Genomic DNA, 20,477 nt, shown 5'->3' with positions numbered 1-20,477 from the left:
GTTAAGGTGCTTAGAGGAAAAGGAGCACAATAAAAAAGACCAAAAAAAAAAAAAAAAAAAAAAAAGTCAGTGCGTTATACAAGGGATTAAGGTGCAAAAGGTCAGTGCGTGTCCACCTAGAGTGGACTGACCCTAGTATAATCCGCAAGTAGCTCCATGAGGGAGTGCAACAAAAAGTCATTTGTACCTGGTGTAGTCCACAGGTGTGTCCGAGGGGGGGCTAAAGTCCAAGTCATTGTCCCTGGTATAATCCACAGGTGTGTTCAGGAAGAGCCAGAAAAAGTCTGCGCTGCCTGTTGTCAGGCTGCTGAACAAGGCCTATGCCTCATTCAGGCTTATTCCCCATTCAGCATTCTGACAGCAGCCGGATTGAAACTACACCAGTACCTGGTGGTGGAACTCTTGATACTGCGGTAGAGCCCCTTGCCCGGTCGCGGTCGTTGTAGGGGGTTGAACAGTCTGTGACTTGGGTGGTGCTTGTCCTTGATGATGCGCTTGGCTTTGACCACGCACCGCTTTTTGTACAGTTCCTGGAGCGCTGGGAGCTCGATTCCCATTATCCGCTCTGCCGATCGCACTACTCGTTGTAGGCTGATCTTTTCTCGGGCAGTGCAGTTCCCGTACCAGGCCGTGACACAGCCTGTTAGGATGCCTTCGACAGAACTGTTGTAGTACAGCCTGAGGATGCGACGTCCTACTCCGAGCTTCTTCAGGCGGCGGAGCCAGTACAGTCGCTGCTGAGCCTTTTTCCTCACGTGTGTGGAGTGCGTCTCCCATTTGAGGTCCTCCTCGATGTGTACTCCGAGGAACTTGAACTCGCTGACCCTTTCCACTGCAGCACCGTCGATGAGGATGGGCGCATGGTCTCTCCGCGGCCTCCTGAAGTCCACGATCAGTTCTTGATTCACACAGAGATCTAACGTTCGCTAGCAGGATTGAAGGCAGTGCAGGTTTATATCCACGTTTTGTTGTTCTTACGAGGAGACCTGCTCTTGTCCCTCGTCGCCACGGTCTTTTTCGTCGCCTCGGGTAACTTTTTGTTCCAGCCGGAACAAAGGGAACCCCTCCCCCCTCCCAGCCGAGTGGAAGGTTTTCGGCAAAAAAGTCCGGAATTCTGTGTGTAATCGCTGTGCTGATGTCCATAAGTGCTTGTCTGTCATAACTCCTTAGACACGCGACGGTGTAGGGAAAAAATTGGCACATAGACAGCATCTAGAGGATGCGTTTAAAGCCAAGAATCACAAAAAGGCGTGGGATACTATGAAATCCATGACAGGAATGTCATCCCCAACCAAACCTATTGTGACAGACAATGAACTTGGCTTTGCCAATGACCTAAATACTTTCTATGCCAGATTCGAATCATTAGGTGATTCCTCTAAGTGCACTGAAATACTGAAGGCTGTAACACCTGCCCCCTCAGAGAGAATTATCATCACTGAGGAGGATGTCAGGAGAGTGTTTCGGTGTACTAACACAAGGAAAGCTAATGGGCCGGACGAGTGCAGTGCTTTTCTCCTCAAAAACTTTGCATCAGAGTTGGCTCCTGTGTGGCAACCAATATTTCAAACCTCTGTAGACACACACATAATTCCTCTGTGTTGGAAAACCTCGCACATAAAACCACTACCCAAAATCCAATGTCCAAAAGAACATAAGGATTATAGACCCATAGCTCTCACTTCAGTGACCATGAAATCACTGGAAAGAATACTGTTGCAACATCTTGTGAGTATAACTAAAGACAAATTTGACCCCTGTCAGTTTGCTTATAAGAAAGGTTGCGGTACAGAGGACGCGGTTGTCACACTGGTCCACTTCATTACAAAACACCTAGATAAGTCTAATAAGAATCATGCAAGGGTGCTGTTCTTAGACTTCTCTTCAGCCTTCAATACAATACAGTCTGATATTCTGGTGACAAAGATGGTACAGTTGGAACTGAATCCATACTTAATTCACTGGTATGCTTCCTTCCTTACGAACAGAGTACAGAGGGTGAAAGTGAACAAAACCCTCTCCTCAGCATTAACTACTAATGTTGGTGCTCCCCAGGGTTGTGTAAGCTCAGCTGTACTTTTCACACTTTATACTGACAGCTGTCGTACTGAGGAATGTCTGTCTGAATGTCGCACTGACAAACCAGACCAATACATTCTAAAGTACTCTGATGATACAGTCTTGATTTCTCTTTAGGATAGTTCCAGTGATCCTGGACTGCACCAACACAGAGTAAATAAGGTGGTGGAGTGGAGTGATAACAACGCTCTTATCATTAACACAAAAAAGACAGAAGAGATTGTTTTTGGTGCTCCACTAGAGATACACAGATCCCCCATTACTATTCATAGTGAACAGATCAACCAGGTATGTTCGTATACATACCTAGGAGTAGTAATAGACCACCTTTTGTCATGGAAAGACCAGATTGAATCAGTGGGTAAGAAGACAAAACAAAGAGTCTATTTCCTTCGCCGTCTGAGATCTTTTGGTGCTAGTAGACAGATTCTTCTTTTGTTTTTCACTTCTGTTATTATGAGTGTTCTGCAGTACTGTAGTACCACCTGGTATGGATGTCTGTCTGTAGCTTTAAAATCACAACTGCTGCAGCAAGTGAACATTTGTTCAAAGATTGTTGGACAACCACTTCAGAGGCTCTATACATCTACGTATAATAACAGTATGATAAGGTTGGCAAGGAATATCACTTCAAACACTAGCCATGCTTTGTATGGAGAATATAGGTTGCTGCCTTCAGGAAGGAGATACGGTGTTCCTACATGCAATAAGGTCAAACTGAAGAGGTCCTTTGTCCATCAGACGACATTGAGGCTTAATCAGGAGTTATAAGCCAGGGGTAGGCTGAGTGGTGGATATTGCTCTTGTCTTTGCATGTCTTTATGTATGTATTTTGTTGTTTTCTTGTGTCATGTCAAATGTGTGTACTGTTATATGTTGCATACATGGCTGTTGGGTCGCAAGACAAATTTCAGTGCAAACTGACAATAAAGTATTATCGTATCGTATCGTATTTATAAAATGACTGTTTTGTCCCAGGTGGCCTTCGTCAGTTCTGAGCCAAGCTTATTTGTTGACCCGTAAACATTTGAAAACCATTTAGTGAGTCAGAAAAACATGGGTTTAACTCTGATTCCTATACTGTAAAATCCTCAGTGTTAATTTACCTCAAGGAGTGTAACCAATTGTACCCTTAACGTAAGGGTCCATTTGGTTACAAATGGATAAAGGAACGTTGAGGATTTTACTGTGTAAAGCCACCCTTTATAGCTCGACTGACATGTTTGTTTTGTTAGCACTCTTTTTCCATTTGTGTCTGTGTTTATTAAACTAAATGCATTAAATTCCTGTTTTTGGCCGACTGCCACGTGAAAAGAGTAACATTTGTGATCTTGGCAACATTATTAAGCCAATAATTACTGTAGTCAAAACATTTATATTTTTCTCACATTCTAATTATTTCGTATAATCACTATTGATTGTAGTCAATAATGTTGCATTCACATTCACAAATAGAATAATGCGGTCTCTGTAGCAAATACACGAACAATACCAGACGATAAATGTGCAGCGTGACATTTGACCGGACACATTTTACCCATTCGCTTTACGTGTAAAATTTCTAAATGGGGTCCATTGTGAATGCACTGATGAATAAATTATAGTAAAATAGGCCTAATGAGGGTAATGCTACTGTATGTAGGAGCTTCATGTTGATATGAAGTAATGCTCTCAATTTATGCCGGGCTGGTATTGCTCCTGCTGCATACTGAACTCTCTGCATCTCTGCCGCTGATGTGTTCTTGAAATATGGTAATAACAGCAATGACATTAATTTGCCCGAGTATTTACTATCGGTTAAATCTTTATTAGCAGACTCGGACCGTCTTGCTGTCCAGATTGGTTTTCCGTTCCGAGCCATAAATAATCCTTGGGCCATTACAGGCACACTTCCTCCCTACTTCTAATCTCTCACAGGTCCCAAAATTCCATTGCAAGTGCACACAAACACGCACAAAGCACATGTATTATGCATGCACATGCATACACAGACACACATAGTATGCATGTATACAGTTCAATCTCCATTCAAACACATGCATACTCACACACAACACACATACGGATCCCTATGCACACGCAAAGACACACAAAAACAAATCGGTCCATTGTCAGCCATGTCACATGCATCATTGTTGTATCAATACAATTCAGTTAAGACAGTGAGATTGTGTGCGCTGAGGAAAGATACATATATATCAGGACTAGTGACAGTTTTATTATATAGATATACTTTTTTATTAGAAATATGACACATTCATTTTGTGCTCTGAAAACTGTACATTAACAAAGAGGTGACCCCAGTGAAATAAAAAGCGGGGTGGGGGGGTGGAGGGGCTTGGAACTGGGGCTGAACGTGTGCATGGTATGGGGGGGGGGGGTAGTGGTCAGTTGACCTCAGGAGGTTCAGACAAGTACAGATCCGAGGGGGGTGACAGTTTTGGTGATATCAAAAACACGCGCACACACACACACAAACATACTGTTACATTGCGATACAGAACACTCGTATAGTCCAGTACCCTGAAAGGATGTTTTTTTTGGGGGGGGGGGGGGCAGGGGCAGGGTGGGATGGGGGGGTCCGAGGGGTCGGGGTTCAATCCGAATAACCATGTTCATATTTATAATGATATTATGATAACAATTATCCCCAAGCACGGTAAGAAAGATATTTATAGGCTAAAATCCATTCTGTAGAACTCTGTTGGAAAGAATAATTATGCTGTACAACAGGACTCCAACGGAGCCTTGTGCTTTCTGTGTGTGCAACCACCACCGCACCGGCTACTACAGAGTCCCCACCTCTGTGACGTCTTACAGGATATATATTCATCATATCATATATATATATATACTGTATCTAAAGATCTGTTCATTTACTTCGCTTGTATTCCCTTTTTGAACATAATTATTTTACACACACACACGCACACACGCACGCACGCACGCACGCACGCACGCACGCACGCACGCACGCACGCACGCACGCGCGCACACGCACATGCACACGCACACACACACACACACACACACACACACACACACACACACACATTAGTACCTTGCTCTTCCTTAATTTTTAACCACTTAAACCCCAGAATCCGTATTGTGGGGAAAGCTTTCGCCGAAAATAGCAGATCGACAAGCTCACGACTTGAGCTTGTGAGCTTGTCGATCGGCCATTTTCAGCGAAAGCTTTCCCCACAATAACAGAAAACAGAAAAGACACAAGTATTGAGCCCTGAGGGACTTCCAGCCACCCATATGGGGGTTAAAGTGGTTTTTAAGCTTAAAATATTCCCTTCAGGTTTGCGATCAATGTACCAAGCCTGCTTGTATACATCAAGCAACCGAATCCCCCCAAAACAGCTTCATAGTCATCAACGTGGCTCTTTCTGCGACTCGCCGAGGGTGTTCGTTCGGCCTCGTTATCATTTCAGCGATGTCATTGTACGGCCGCCTGCCAATGAGAGCGCGCCGCCGACCCGTCGGCCTGCACTTGATGTCACTATCGCGGTGTCTGTCTGTCTGTCTGTCTGTCCGGCCGACGGGAAGGCAGGCTGACCAGCCGTTTTGGCTAGAGGTTATAGAGGTCTGTTTATGGCCCTCCATTGCTCGTCATGCAGGGTGGGTGTGGCCCCTGCGTGGGTATAGGAGAGAGAGGGTGGCGATACAGTGGGCTGAGGCCGAGTGGCGTCATGGGGTGGACATGGAGGGGCACGTGGGTACAGTTTGGCAGTCTGCCTCCTCCTTTAACCCGGATATTTGGGGGGCTTGTACGCTATAGGTTCCATTCCTTTGTATTAGCAGAGAAGAGCGAGGAATCCGGGTTGGTATATTCGCCCGTTGTTCCCTCGTTCCGGCACCAACCACCCACACACACACCAACCCACTCACCATCCACCCCAGGAGAGGGAGAGAGAGGAACAGTGATGCCATAATAATACAACAGTGGAAAAAATAAAAAAAACATAAAAAAGAGACATAATCATGATAATCACATTATGACCATTTAATACAATGGGTAAACATTGCATGATTACCTTTATGGTGTTTACATGGTCGTATGATACACATACCCATTAGCTCAATGTGTTTCAGAGCCAGTCTATTTTTTTTGCCATCACGTATGCCGATTAGAAATCCAGGACCAATATGTTTAATATTATAAGGAGAACCAGCATTCAGTTACTGAGGACATAGTGTATTTGTAGGCAAAACTCCAGGGTCCAGCTTCAAACGAAACAATATTTCAAAAAAAAAGAAAGAAAAAAAAAAGTCAACGCGCAAACATCATCTCTCTCCTCAATTAGACCTTCTGTATCATCTGTTGATGCTCGCTCCATTACTCCTTCTCTCACACACTCCTTCTCCTTTCCTCTATAAGCCCCCTTTTTCCGAATGAGGTTTTTGTCCAGCCTTTATGTGGAGAAGATACAGAGCGGGCGGCGGTTAAGTGGGGTGTGTCTGTGCGGCGTGTTTTTATCTGAGATCATGTGGGTTTACAGAATGTCGGGGGGAGCCGTGGCGGCCTGCTGCTGGGCGTCCTCTCACACCTCCGTCTGCAGGTCCATGATCTCCTGGCCCACCAGAGGGATGGTGGCGCTGACCTTCTCCCACTCCACCGTCTGCATCTCCAGGGGCGAGGCCGCTACGGTCTCCAGGTCCTTGCGTACCCAGGACGGGGGGGAGTGGTTCTTCCTGATGCCCTGATCCCAGGCTCTCTTGCTGGGGGTCTGCTGCTTGTCCTGAGAGCAGGAACGAGAGAGAAGCAATGGTGTAAAGTAACTAAGTACATTTACTCAAGTACTGTACTTAAGTATAATTTTGAGGTACTTTTACTTTACTGGAGTATTTCCAATTGTCTATACTTTTACTTCTATTCCGCTACATCTCGGAAGCAAATATTGTACTTTTACTCCACTACAATTATTTGAAAACTTTAGTTACTAGTTACTTTGTACTGTAGATATAAATGATTACACTATAAAACATACATTAACCACTTTAGCCCTATTTTACACCTAGGCTATTTGAAAATAGCAGATCTACTTGTACATCTGCTATTAAGTACTTTAAGTACATTTTGATACCAACACTTTTGTACTTTTCCTCAAGTAAATTTAGAATTCCAGACTCTTACTTGTAACAGAGTACTTCTACATTGCAGTATTGATATTTTTACTTAAGTAAAACATTTGAGCACCACAGGCTGTTAGTCGTGTTTTTTCTTTTAGGCAGACAGACAGAAAAAACATGCAATCTCCTCTATGGCAGCACTTCAACATCGAACGGGCAATCACTTTGTGATACAGTACACACACTAAGAGGAAAGATGGAGAGAGTGTTTGAGGGGGGTGTGAGAGAGAGAAGTAGAGAAATAGAGAGGGAAGATGAGATACGGTGGAGTCCTTACACTCATGTTTGTCTTGTCACTGCTGGCAGAGGACACACTCCATCTCTTGGCAGCCTTGCCGTCCACCGGCGGAGAGTCTCTGTCCTTGTCTCCGGTGTGGATCTTTCTGTTCAGGTCCTGGAACATGTCCTGGTGGCGTTTCCGGGTGTGCATTATCTTCTGCGCAGTAACAACAACACAGATCCACATGTTGAGGCATTAAGCATGTAATGATAACACTCTTAAACATTGAAAATGGAGTGATTGTGCAGATCTCTAAGAGACATACGACGCCATTTTCCCAGATCTCTAAGATCTCTAAGAGACATACGACGCCATTTTCCCCCAAACAAATAAATAAATATAATTCACGCTGAATAAAACAGACTAAATTTACCTCAAAGTCGAGCTCGGCGTAGCGTGATTTTCGTCTCTGGAGGGACATAAAAGAGGGGGAGAATAAAGACGTGTCGTTACATCGCCTGCCTCGTGAGTAGACAAATGCTCGAGTGTTTCATGTTTCATTCTGCAGCTCCAGATCAGCTAAAAGGGGGGAGGGGACTCGGGATAGAGAGGTGAGACAGGGGGGAAAGTGAGGCTCGCCGCCGCTCGGCCGAGCCTGCAGCTAACAGCTTGCGACCGAGTGACCTTTGAGTCCTCCCTGTCACCGAGCGACACACTGTAGGAAAACCTAACCTTCAGGCTGCTCAGTTGCGGTGGGCAGCTGCCGCCTCGCACTGCATTGTGGGAGTTTTGTTTGGCCCCGAGGTCAGAGAGATACCAGCGGGCTGATGTCTGTGGGTGCGCTGAGCAGTGTGTCTGAGCGTGCCAGTGGTCTGTGTCCAAGGAGCAGAGTGAATGCCTGACCTTTATTAAAAATATCTGTATCTTCAGAACTTCAGAGATTCATCTGCCTCGCTGAACTATTTTGTGGAACTGAGTGGGATTTCATTATCATTCAAAACGAGTACGAGGTTTGGAACCACACAAGCTCTCAATCTCGCTCTCTCTCTCTCTTTCTCTCCAAAAAACGTTAATGTAGATTCTTTCAATTTCCACTTTTTGTGGAAATGGAAAGAATTAAAGCTATATTTGTGTCCGAAACCAAAAATTAGTGCAGAAACCTAATTGCCTTGATGTATAACATTAACGAGCGTCAAACGAGCATCAGCTGTACACAGACACACACACCTCCCCTCTGCAGTGCTCTATGGAGTCTCATGTCTCTCCAAAAGCCCTTGAATATGATGGAATATGATTAATGATTACTGTGATTATGGTAAGCTCACATTTTTTGATATCACGCACACACCATACCTGTAACTTTCACTAGCCCAACGTTTCCCCCCAAACAAGTGGAAAATATTCAAATTCAATTTTCTTTTCAATTAATTGAAAATCAATATATTTAATAGGGTACATTCTTAACGGCAATTAATCGATTATAGATTAATTGTTAACATCCCTACACCAGAGAGTACTGCAATGGAATAGCAATTACACAAGCAATGTTAGCATTGCTTGTGTAATTGTACTTGCCGTACTGTTTGCAACTTCATTATAAAGTATTCAATGAATCAATCAATCTTTGTAATATGGTTCCAATTTTGTCTTTTGATTACAATTACAAATTACAAATTTGTTTAAAATTTCATCACTTCCACTTTCACATCCTGTATGAGTTCTCTCTCCTGAATGCATGAAAACGTATTTAACACCTCGGATCTCCATCGTACCTCCAGGGAGCTCATTGAGAGCGTGGAGACCGTCTCGCTCTTGGACATCATGCCGGAGTTCCCGGAGTCGCCTCCGTCGACCATGCTGCAGGTCATCTGGGTGTCTCTGGACAGGTTCTGCTGGTTGTGCATCGGCGAGTCCCTCTCCGAGCATGACACGCTGACCTGGTCGGAGGGCAGGCTCTTCAGCGCGAAGCCGGGCACGGGCTCGCCGTTGACGGGGTTGGCCAGGTGGATGAGCCTGGTCTGGGGCAGCTGCTCGATGCTGATGTTGTACTTGGCCACCGGGTCCTCTTTGCCCTTGGAGGGCTTCAGCGTGCCCGTGTTGTTGTTGTTGGGGAGAATGATGTAGCCCGTCCCGTCGGGGGCGGCGCCCTCCCCGGGCGCCCGCGTCAGATCCCCGTCCAGCTGCTTGAAGAGCTCGCCGTCGCAGATGTAGATGGACTTGGCGCCTGGCAGCTCGGTGCTGATGCCCTTGGCGGCGCCCTTCTCCCGTCGCAGGGTCAGGGTGTGGCTGCTGTAGTCGTTCACGTTCTGGAGGTGCACCTTGGCCATGCTGGCTGGCATGGTGTTGAAGTTGGAGCCCTTCTGGAGGGTGTGGGTCCCAGCGGAGGCTTTGTCCTCCCCCGGGACAGAGGAGCGCTTCAGGGTACCTGTGGGAGGACAGAGTCAGGGGGATGGGTAAATCACTATAGGTGAACACACACACACACATACACACACACACAGGCTGACACAGATATTCACACTAGAGATCTCACCGGCAAGTTATTTCACACTGATGAACCGCTTAAACTCTATATCGGGGTTGGCAGCCTTTTTGACATGATTTTTTTTCACTTTCTTGATGGTCAGTTTGCCATATCAACATTAAGTTTAATTATGACATCAAAATGAAATATGTCCAACTGAGTTTGATTGTCCATAGGCTACACACAACAACATTTATTTTATTTTATCTTTAGAAATGCAGGATGTAATGATCATTAGACTCAGAGCAATAACCCACCTATCTCCCAGACTGCCTCCCCAGTCAGAGTTATCAGTTTGAATGAATGAATAATGTGCAGGATGTGATTTGTATAAAGATGTGAGGGGACTTAATTTAACTGACTGATCCTTTTTTGAATATTTAATTTGAAAAGAATACTCCTCTCTCTCACACTTATGCCAGTGATCACCCTCCCCTGTGCCAATGTTGGCACCCGTGCCTAAAGTTGCCTACCCCTGCTCTATATCCTTGATTGACCGGAACACCCCAGGGCTCTATACTAGGCCTTCTCCTGTTTTCACTGTACAATATTATCTGTGCTGAACATTTACAGTCTACATGCTCACAATGTGCCGCGTTGCAATGCATTGTGAGCTTGTAGATTGGCTACTTTCACTGAATGTTTGCCCCAGAATAGAGACGCTGGGGTTTAAGTGGTTAAAGTCCACAAGGAAGACTGTATCACAGACACTGTGCCAGGCTGCCAACTGTTAGTACTGTGACCCCATTTCACACCACGAGCACCGTTGGCTCGTGGAGCACATATCACACACGCTGTCCAGGCTGGTGAACAGCATCAGACAAACAGTGGATCCACGCCACGAAACAATCAGCCGACTGCTCGCCGCCCACTCGGCAACAGAAAGAGAAAAACATCAAATCATTTAGTCCCCTGTTCTTTTCCATCTCATCTCCAGTCTGCGTGTCAACAGCATTTCTGCTCCAGATGCTCCTCTTGATATCCTGTCTCAAGAGATAATCAGCTCCTTGCTCCCCGACGGAAATCAGAACGAGAGACTCTATCTGATGCCGCACTGTCGGGAGGGACTTAATTATACGCCCGCCGCGTAGGAGAGACTCAGACAGCCCCTATTTATCTGCATATAGCCGCACGGCGCACACACACGCGGCCCACTCCCGACAGCCGGGGCTAAATTGTGTTATGCAGCTGTAATGCGACGTGTGTCTCGTCACAAAAAAAGATGCCTCCTTCGCGCTTGGCGGTGGGGAGGTTGCCGCGGCGCTGATTGTGAGACACGCATCAGGAATCGAGCGAGGACACACCTCACATCTGTTCTGATAGCACAGAGGAATGTGAAGTACCCGAGACGTGGGAGCGGAAAATACAAAGAGACAGGTGCGCCTTGACAGTTTTCAAAGAGGACATACACACACTTACATGTACGACACACACACACACACATGCAAGTGCAAAACAAAAACACGTGAATCTTACCTGATCTGCAAGCCATATCGACGTCTTTCTCAAAGTCAGTCTGTGTAGGGGAGAAAACATTTATTAGAAAAGTAAAATAAATGCAACATTTACCTTATTCAATCCGGGAATGCATCTGTGTCATTTTAGATTTGAGCTATAACCATTATTTTATACTTTGGCTATTCAAAAATGGCAGATCTACAAGCTCATAGCGCGGCGAGTGCCGCGCTACGAGCATGTAGATATGCTATTTTTTTTTTTCGTGACAATTTGTACAAATCTTTGAATATATATATTTTTAAAGTGAACATTTGTAACTCAAAACATTGCTTCTGGGGGTCCCTGGAACTAAATATTTCACAAATGTTCGCTTTAAAAAATATATATTCAAAGATTTGCAAAATTTTCCGAGATTTTTCAAAAATAGCAGATCTACAAGCTCGTCTACTAGCTTGTAGATCTGCTATTTTTGAATAGCCAAAGAAATCTTAAAATGACAGAGATGCGTTCCCGGTCTTAATGGGTTAATGACTATACAAAATCTTGGGAGTGAAAAAAGATAACACATATTCCCCCAAACGGTGTTCCGATATTTACTACCATAAGCTGAGCATGGCCATTTTGGAAAGATCCTCCCGAGTCTCCGTTACCGTCCTCCTGCCGGTCCACCACGCGGCACTTGACCGCCTCCTGCACCTGCAAATGGGAACACCAAAACACACAGGCTGTTCATCAGGTCACGACCCCACAGCACCGCCGGCAGCGGTACCAATGGTGGAAAAAGTACTCTAATTTTTTACTCAAGTAAAAGTACCAATACTGCAATATAGAAATACTCTGTTACAAGTCCGGAATTCAAAATGTACTTGAGTAAAAGTGCAAGAGTATTGGTATCAAAATGTACCTAAATCACCAAAAGTAGAAGGTACTCATTATGCAGATATGTCCCATTTCAAGTTTTCAAATGTATAAAAATCTTTTCAAAATAGCAGATCTACAAGCTCACAATGCGTCGCATCACTCCACTATAAATAATTGTAGTGGAGTAAAAGTACAATATTTGGATCCGAGATGTAGTGGAGTAGTATTGGAAAGTATAAGTATTGGAAATTGGAAACACTCAAGTAAAGTACAAATACCTAAAAATTTTACTTAAGTACAGCACTTAAGTATATGTACTTAGTTACTTTCCACCACTGAGCGGTACCACATCAAACAAGCCGTTTTCTTCCCCTCGTCAATCTCCTCTCCACACTCTCTATCACGCACCAAAACCCACATACACAGTAAAACACGAAACAGCATCAACGTGCCGGATAACAAGGGGCGATAAAACATGAAATATATATGTCAGCGACGGCGGGCGAGGGTGAGCTCAGGTTATACCTCTCTGCGCAGGATGCAGTGCACCATGACGATGACGAAGCCCTCCAGCGAGTCAAAGACGGCGAAGAGGATCTGGAAGAGCGCGGAGCGCCGGTCGGTGATGGCCAGCACGGCGGACATCCAGGTGAGGGCCAGTAGGGGCAGAACAACACAGGAGCTCCACAGGGACGCCCTGTGCGGGTTGAGGGAAGGTAGGGGGGATGAAAGTCAAAGAGAGTACGTTTCAACATTCAGTCAAAAGACACAGATGAGAAACAACCTCTTCTCTACATTGTTAATGACCAGTAGTTAAGAAATTGTAGTATTTAGTTCACTTTGAATGTGTTTCATGTATACAGTAGGAAACATATCGTTGCTGTTGGGCAGAAACCTTTTATCTCCATATTTGATCTTTTTATGTTTTTATTTTATTTTATTCATGCCCTATTTTATACTTTGTTGTATGACATTGGCACACAAAAGGAATGAAACTAGCAGATCTGCAATCTCTGTGAGCTTGGAGATGTGCTATTTTCATTAAGAGCTAAGGCCAAAACAGGGACATAAGGTCAAAAGTGATTAAGTGTCTGTGGGTTTTATAATAATGTAACCAATGGAAAGTATTAACCAGAGCGTGACTAAATAATAACATTGGATATACATTGAAACACAGGTTCTTAACAGTATAACAGTTTTGGACATAAAGGTTTCTGCCCAACAGCAACGATATGCAGTGCAGCGATGTTGAGTAGGCTTCCATATGAGGCCATTTATTTACCTCTATTTCAAGGCCGTATCATAGCAGTGCTTACAAAATGCCCACTGAAAAAGCCCCAAACTATAGACTCACGCCCATTCAACTACACGTTAGAAGTCTACACACATGCATGAAATACAATGGCTCAATTTGAAAGGGCACACGCTATAGGACTACTGTACGCTAACATCACCAAACAGAAACATACATCCATAACGGCTTGAAATATATGTCCATAATTCACATATATGACATGCATGTATGTTTAAGATGGCAAAGTCAAACCATAATAATGGAACGAGGTGCCACAGGAGAGAGGAGGGAGAGCAGGGGGGTGAGCGGTGTGAGGAAAAACCAAATAAAATGAAGCAAAAAAAACAAACAAAACAACAACAAAGGCAGAGATAAACGGAAGAGAGGATACATGTAGAAGGACATGAGAGATTATCCCCTGGTCCACATTATTCCTTTTATTAACTCCCACTCTGCAAACACAGATTTTCTTTGTGTCTTTTTCGGTGTCCTAATTTATAGGTTTCATCGTTTGCTTTAATGTGCATATTCTATCAAATAAAATGTAAAATTAAAAAAGTACAGACATCGGTCTGGATGATAGATAATTATCTTTTGTTCAGATGTTCCAAAAAAAGGAGAAAAAAAGGACATGTCTGCTGCATTCACTTTTGGGCTGGAAATTATGCTTGACTTTCTACTGCTATGGTCTGCTATGTATGCACTCCTGGGAAATGTCATCATCAAAATGTTAACCACTCTAGGTCCACTAAACACACACACACACACACACACACACACACACACACACGCGCGCACACACACACACACGCCCACACGCACACACGCACACACACACACACACACACACACACACACACACACACACACACACACACACACACACACACACACACACACACACATACAGAGTGCACAATTCACACACTAAGTGATACAACCCGACAAGTGAATTACCCAGAGAGCATGTGGATTCTTCCCCTGTGTGAACGCTGTGCAGATTGCAGTGTAACTGTATCCATGTCCCGAGGACATAACAAGGCTCACTGCCACTGACTGTTCATCCTCTAGCCTCATCGTCAGTTAAAGCTGCAATCCGGGACTTATTTTTTATGAACAAAACGTTATTTTAACCAGTCACCCCATCTGTGAGTATAGAGCAGCGATTCCGTGAGGATATTGCAGTGGGCCCCCAATTTTAAATATAATATACCATTATTATTAAAAGAAATCAATGAAAAGAGTGTATTTTTTCATTAATTTGTGTAGTTTTCATTGTTATACGGATAAATACGAACTGAAAGGCGCAATATGTCCCTTGGCCAATGGGGGATGCTCACTTGGTTGTCCGGTAGATATTTGGGCTCCTGTGTGGGAGCCCTGGGTTCAAATCCTGGGTGTTACAGTTGCAAATATCTCTCTCCATACGGGAGAGGACATAAAACCTATGGATTGAAGCTTTAACAGCACAACAAATGTTCTCATTTACTGTACCACACACTCACGCACACACACACACACACACACACACACACACACACACACACACACACACACACACACACACACACACACACACACACACACACACACAGTCTGCATGTGTACTGCATACGAACACATGCACACACACGTAATTTCACTCTCAGCAGCATATGTTTTCTTAGCCTCTTTAAGTAATTCTGAGACCCTCAGAGCGGGGGGGGGGGGGCAGGGGGGCACAAGGGAGAGGAAGGAATGGCAGGAGGAGGGTAAAGGAAAGAAGAAAAAAAAACTGAGTGAAGAAGGAAGGAAGGAAGGAAAGGAAGTAAGGAAAGGAAGGAAGACGAGAAGAAGAACAGATCAGAGTAGGTAGAGGCAGAGTTAAGGTAAATAATTAGCGGGACTAACATGGCGTTACTGGTAGCTGTGGTGGAAACGTCAGCCGACGAGATAACTCCGCACTTGGCACATTTGAGCGTCATATTGTACAGGGGCACTGTCATCTGACTGCAAAGTCAAATTAACACGCTGTAACATACACAAACAAGATACAAATGCACCGGCACACACACAAGCTCGCTACAGATGCGCATACAGTAAAACGCACGCACGCAAAACAATGAGTCACAGTGGCTCTCTCTCTCACTATCTCTCTCTCTCTCTCTCTCTCTCAGAGGCTCGGGTACAGGGAGGGAGGGAGGGAGGGGGAGGGGCCGGCCGCATATGACTGTAACACTGTATTGCCTGAGTTATATACTTGGTTTGCGCGTCGTGTCGCACAGAAAACAATCTACAAGCTCACAGTGCTGCGTCATGCTGTGACGCACTGTGAGCTTGTAGATTGTCTATTTGTCAGTGTGTGTGACACCGGAGTGCAACAAAGTGTAGGACCCCACAAATTAATATGTATTTGTATGCGGACTGAAAATATTTTGTGCCAGGGACCCCAGTACCAGATTTGTGTTGTTAAAATATTCCACACTTGTAAATTTTTTCCCAGATAGGCTACTTTTGAAAATAGCAGATCTACAAGCTCACAACCCGTCGCACTGCGACACGCTGTGAGCTTGTAGATGGGCTATTTTCAAATAGCAGATGTATAATAGGTTTAAAGTACTCATGTGGCTTCTTTTGGGCTGGTTTTGCTAGACCTGGTTGCTTATTTCTCTCACACAATTATGTCTTCAAGCCCGTGGATGTTCGTGCATGTCTGAAGTGGGGGAAGGGGGGGGGGGAGGGTGTAGTTGGGTGAGTGAAGACCCAGCGCTATTGGTTGCTATGTCACCTTATGTTTCACTTCCCATCCCAAATGAGTATTTCTTTTTGTTTGTTTTTCTGCAAGCCCTGGGGGAAATGGCTGCATGTCACCAAAAATGCTGTGACACATTTTCACAGACACCTTCCCTCCCTCGCCTGCTCAATCTGCTCTTCTGGAACGCAAACAAAAGACGTAATCTGAATAATGCCCAATTTGAACTTTTTAAAATCATCTGTTGAGGTTCTTTGATGCTCCGATGGATTTGTTTGTTCTAGAAACACAGCATACTGTAAATGCCGGTGAGAAGTTTCACCCCTGGTTATTTCTGTCTAACGCACCGCTAACCTGACTGATTACTTGACATGAGCATTAATGAGCTATAGTGCTAAGGCCTACCACACAACATTGACACAGTTATAGCTTCACACGCATACCACGCACGCATACTCATACACATACACACAAAACTGCGCAAAATGGCTCCGAGCAGTCAATTACAGTACTTCCCCATACATTATATCATAGTTAAGCAATTAAAATGGACTGTTTCCGTGTTCACTGAAGGGTGTATCCTCCGTACAGGCACGGCTTCCTCCTGTGTGCTTTGTGTTTTACAGAAAACACTAGAATAGTGTTAGTCCAGTGGTTCTCAAACGTTTTCATGCCAGGGACCCCTAAATTGATATATATTTGGCCGCAGACCCCCATCTGAAAATGTTTTGTGTCAGGGACCCCCAGAAGAGAATATTTGTGTTTAAAAAATGCTAAATTCTACAAAATTCTTCAAACACTTTCAAGATTTTTCAAAAAAGTAAAAAAAATCAGATGTACAAGCTCACAGCACGGCACAAAGTGACGCGCTGTGAGCTTGTACATCTGCTATTTTTGAATAGCCAACGTATAAAATATGGATAAAGGGTTGAAAATGTATTAAACCCGTCAAGGACCCCTACGGGTCCCCGGCCCCCACTTTGAGAACCAATGGTGTAGTCTGTATGTGTTTTGCTGTTGCTGCTGTTGAGAGACTTCCTTGTTCAGTCCTTCCAAGAATCCAATACTGGAGCTCCAACTACAGCGTCTCTGTTTCTGCACCATCACAACGCTCATATACATATACATGTACATATACATATCGTTGCTGTCGAGCAGAAATCTTTTAAATTGCTCTACTTGATCATACTACAGCGTCACACAAAGGCATCAAAAGTAGCGGATACAAGCTCCAAACGAGCCGTGAATCGGCACATTTTGATCCTTTTGATATTTTTGAATTTGAATCCTGAAAAGTAACAGTTTCCACCCGACAGAGACGATATGTATATATATATTATATATATATACATATCTTTATACATGCGCCACTGGAGAACAAGGGCAACAGCAAACTGAGAGATGTGTTACAAAACGGCCTCCTTCTAAACAACAATTAAAGTCGAAGAGGGTCTCAAGGAATCGATTCTGTAGCCCCTGGACACCAGGATTAAAAATCACGCAATAGAAGGAATTCAATTTCACGTAAAAGGGCAATACGACGACTAAATGTGTGCCGTAGGCAGTGATATTAAAAAGCAATCAGTATTTCTTTTGAAGTACAACACCATTTTCCCTTGTCTGTATGATCGAGAGGCAAGAGGGGACAAAATAGTTGCATTAAGTAAAGAAAAAAGAAAAAAGAGAAAATAGATCCAGAACACACAACACAATTATGTGTTGACCTGGTTCGATCCTGGCCACCGAATGAACCTCCAACTCTTCAACTAAATGTTTGAAGCTATTGACAATATATATATATATATATATATATATGATTCACATCTTACCTACACAACGCTGATCAGAAACTCGGCTTAAAGGGATAGTTCACCAAAAAAAAAAAAAAATCTTCTATTAGTCACCACATGGAAACTTGAATTCATGGATATGTTTTTGTTTTTGTCGCATTCCTATGCCAATAATTTGATGACCAGCGGACTGGTAGGCAGCGGTTCCGGTAGGAGACACAAAGGAGACCCTTTGTGTCTCCTACGGGAACCGCTGCTGGTCATCAAATTATTGACTTAGGAATGCGACAAAAACGTAAAAAATATCCATGAATTCAAGTCTCCATGGGGTAGACTGCCCCAACGCTCCTGATTTCGTGTATAGAGGGGCGGGTGTAAAGAGCCGGCGAGAGATTGCGGCTGATCCCATTGGTTCACCGATCTGTCCGTCAACCCCCGCCCTGTTAACACAACATTACGAGCGACGCCCACTGCACTCTGGTTGGTTGGGAAGTGAAACACTTCCTCATACCGAGTACACCGACGTGCTGGGCCAGGCTTTTATTTTTTAGCAACACTAAACAATAAAAGCCTGGAGATCGAGGCTACCATGGGGTGACTAATCGATAGAAAATGTCATCATTTTGGGGGTGAACTATCCCTTTAAACGTTTCAAAACAGTTGCACGCTGGACTGAATTATGCCTCTCTTGTCCGTTTTAATTTTCCCAGCCAATTACACTCTAATTTGGGGGTTAAAAAAAGGGGGCTCTCACCACCGAGGCACTCTCTCACAGGTGTGAGTGGTCTCGTCCCCGATACAGATGTTGCCGCATGCTTAATTAGAGATGCTGCACACATTAATTAGCTTCATTAAACATGTTATGCATTAGAATTTGCCCGGCGGGGGTGGGGTGGGGTGGGGTCCGCGCCATTGCTCCTGCCACTGTTCTCCGTCCACCAGAGAGAGAGACAGAGAGAGACAGACAGACAGAGAAAGAGACAGAGACAGAGAGCGGGAGAGAGAGACAGAGACAGACGGAGAAAGAGAGACATACAGACAGACAGACAGACAGACAGACAGACAGACAGACAGACAGACAGACAGACAGACAGACAGACAGACAGACAGACAGACAGACAGACAGACAGACAGACAGACAGACAGACAGACAGACACAGACACACACACACACACACACACACACACACACACACACACACACACACACACACACAAAGGGAGAGAGAGGGAGGGAGAGAGAGAGAGACAGACAGACACAGACAGACAGACAGACAGACAGACAGACAGACAGACAGAAAAGGAGAGACAAAGAGAGACAGACAGACAGACAGACAGACAGACAGACAGACAGACAGACAGACAGACAGACAGACAGACAGACAGACAGACAGACAGACAGACAGACAGACAGACAGACAGACAGACAGACAGACAGACAGACAGACAGACAGACAGACAGACAGACAGAAAAGGAGAGACAAAGACAGGAGACAGACAGAAAAGGAGAGACAAAGAGATACAGAGAGATACAGAGAGAGAGAGAGAGAGAGAGAGAGAGAGAGAGAGAGAGAGAGAGAGAGAGAGAGAGAGAGAGAGAGAGAGAGAGAGAGAGAGAGAGACACACACACACAGACAGACAGACATAGAAAGAGGCACAGAGACAGAGTGAGAGAGAGAGAGAGAGAGAGAGAGAGAAAGAGAGAGAGAGAGAGAGAGAGAGAGAGAGAGAGAGAGAGAGAGAGAGAGAGAGAGAGAGAGAATGCACCACATTGCTGTGGGCCCTCACAACACCACAGATCCATCTGTTATGCGAGTAAGGCTGGGAGAGGCTCAGAGAGGCCCTGAGATCACGGTCAGTGACTCCAGAGATACATCACCTACTGCCCAAGCAACCCTCACTGCCAAACAGCTTACCCAAACCAGCAGACAACACACACTACTATAGCGCTACAGTTAAACAAACTACTTGTTTTAATTGATCATTAAAAAGAATATATTGATTTGAATAAAATAATTGAAAATAGCAGATCTACGAGCTAGAATTGTAAGCTTGTGAGCTTGACTTTTGCCTATTTTGTGCAACACCGCTGTACAATGAAGTATAAAATAGGGCTCACGTAAGTGGTTCATCTTTTGTTTATGTAGATCGCGTAAAAAAAACCCCCACAATTCTCGATTATTCAATTAATCAAAAAAATGTATAGATAGAATAAAATTGCTAAGAAAATAATCGATATTTGCAGCCGTAATACACACACTTGAATCAACGCACACTGACAAACTTTCACGCAAACATTCAAACACACACGCACTCAAATGATAGGCATTAAATGTTGTTAAATATAGAGTGAAACTACTCTATTCTACACTATTCAGCT

At 44.3% G+C, this 20,477-nt stretch overlaps 1 protein-coding gene across 1 annotated transcript in view; it reads right to left on the bottom strand.

Annotated features, from left to right (window-relative positions):
- Nucleotides 1–6,449: 6,449 nt before the first annotated feature.
- adgrb1a (adhesion G protein-coupled receptor B1a) overlaps nucleotides 6,450–20,477 on the bottom strand; it is a gene marked incomplete at its 5' end in the record, with an annotated part of 103,075 nt that continues 89,047 nt past the window's right edge. Inside the window, 8 exon segments of the mRNA XM_080425945.1 lie at nucleotides 6,450–6,827; nucleotides 7,496–7,654; nucleotides 7,872–7,907; nucleotides 9,211–9,863; nucleotides 11,439–11,478; nucleotides 12,021–12,116; nucleotides 12,807–12,978; nucleotides 15,466–15,564. Coding sequence (XP_080282071.1) covers nucleotides 6,630–6,827; nucleotides 7,496–7,654; nucleotides 7,872–7,907; nucleotides 9,211–9,863; nucleotides 11,439–11,478; nucleotides 12,021–12,116; nucleotides 12,807–12,978; nucleotides 15,466–15,564 — 1,453 coding nt within the window. The 3' untranslated portion in view covers nucleotides 6,450–6,629.

This window comes from Gymnoscopelus braueri (assembly GCF_963280865.1).
Source record: "Gymnoscopelus braueri genome assembly, chromosome: 4".
NCBI classification, from domain to species: Eukaryota; Metazoa; Chordata; class Actinopteri; order Myctophiformes; family Myctophidae; genus Gymnoscopelus; species Gymnoscopelus braueri.
The sequence above is the reverse complement of the archived record's forward strand: the minus strand, read 5'-3'. Positions and strand labels throughout refer to the sequence as shown.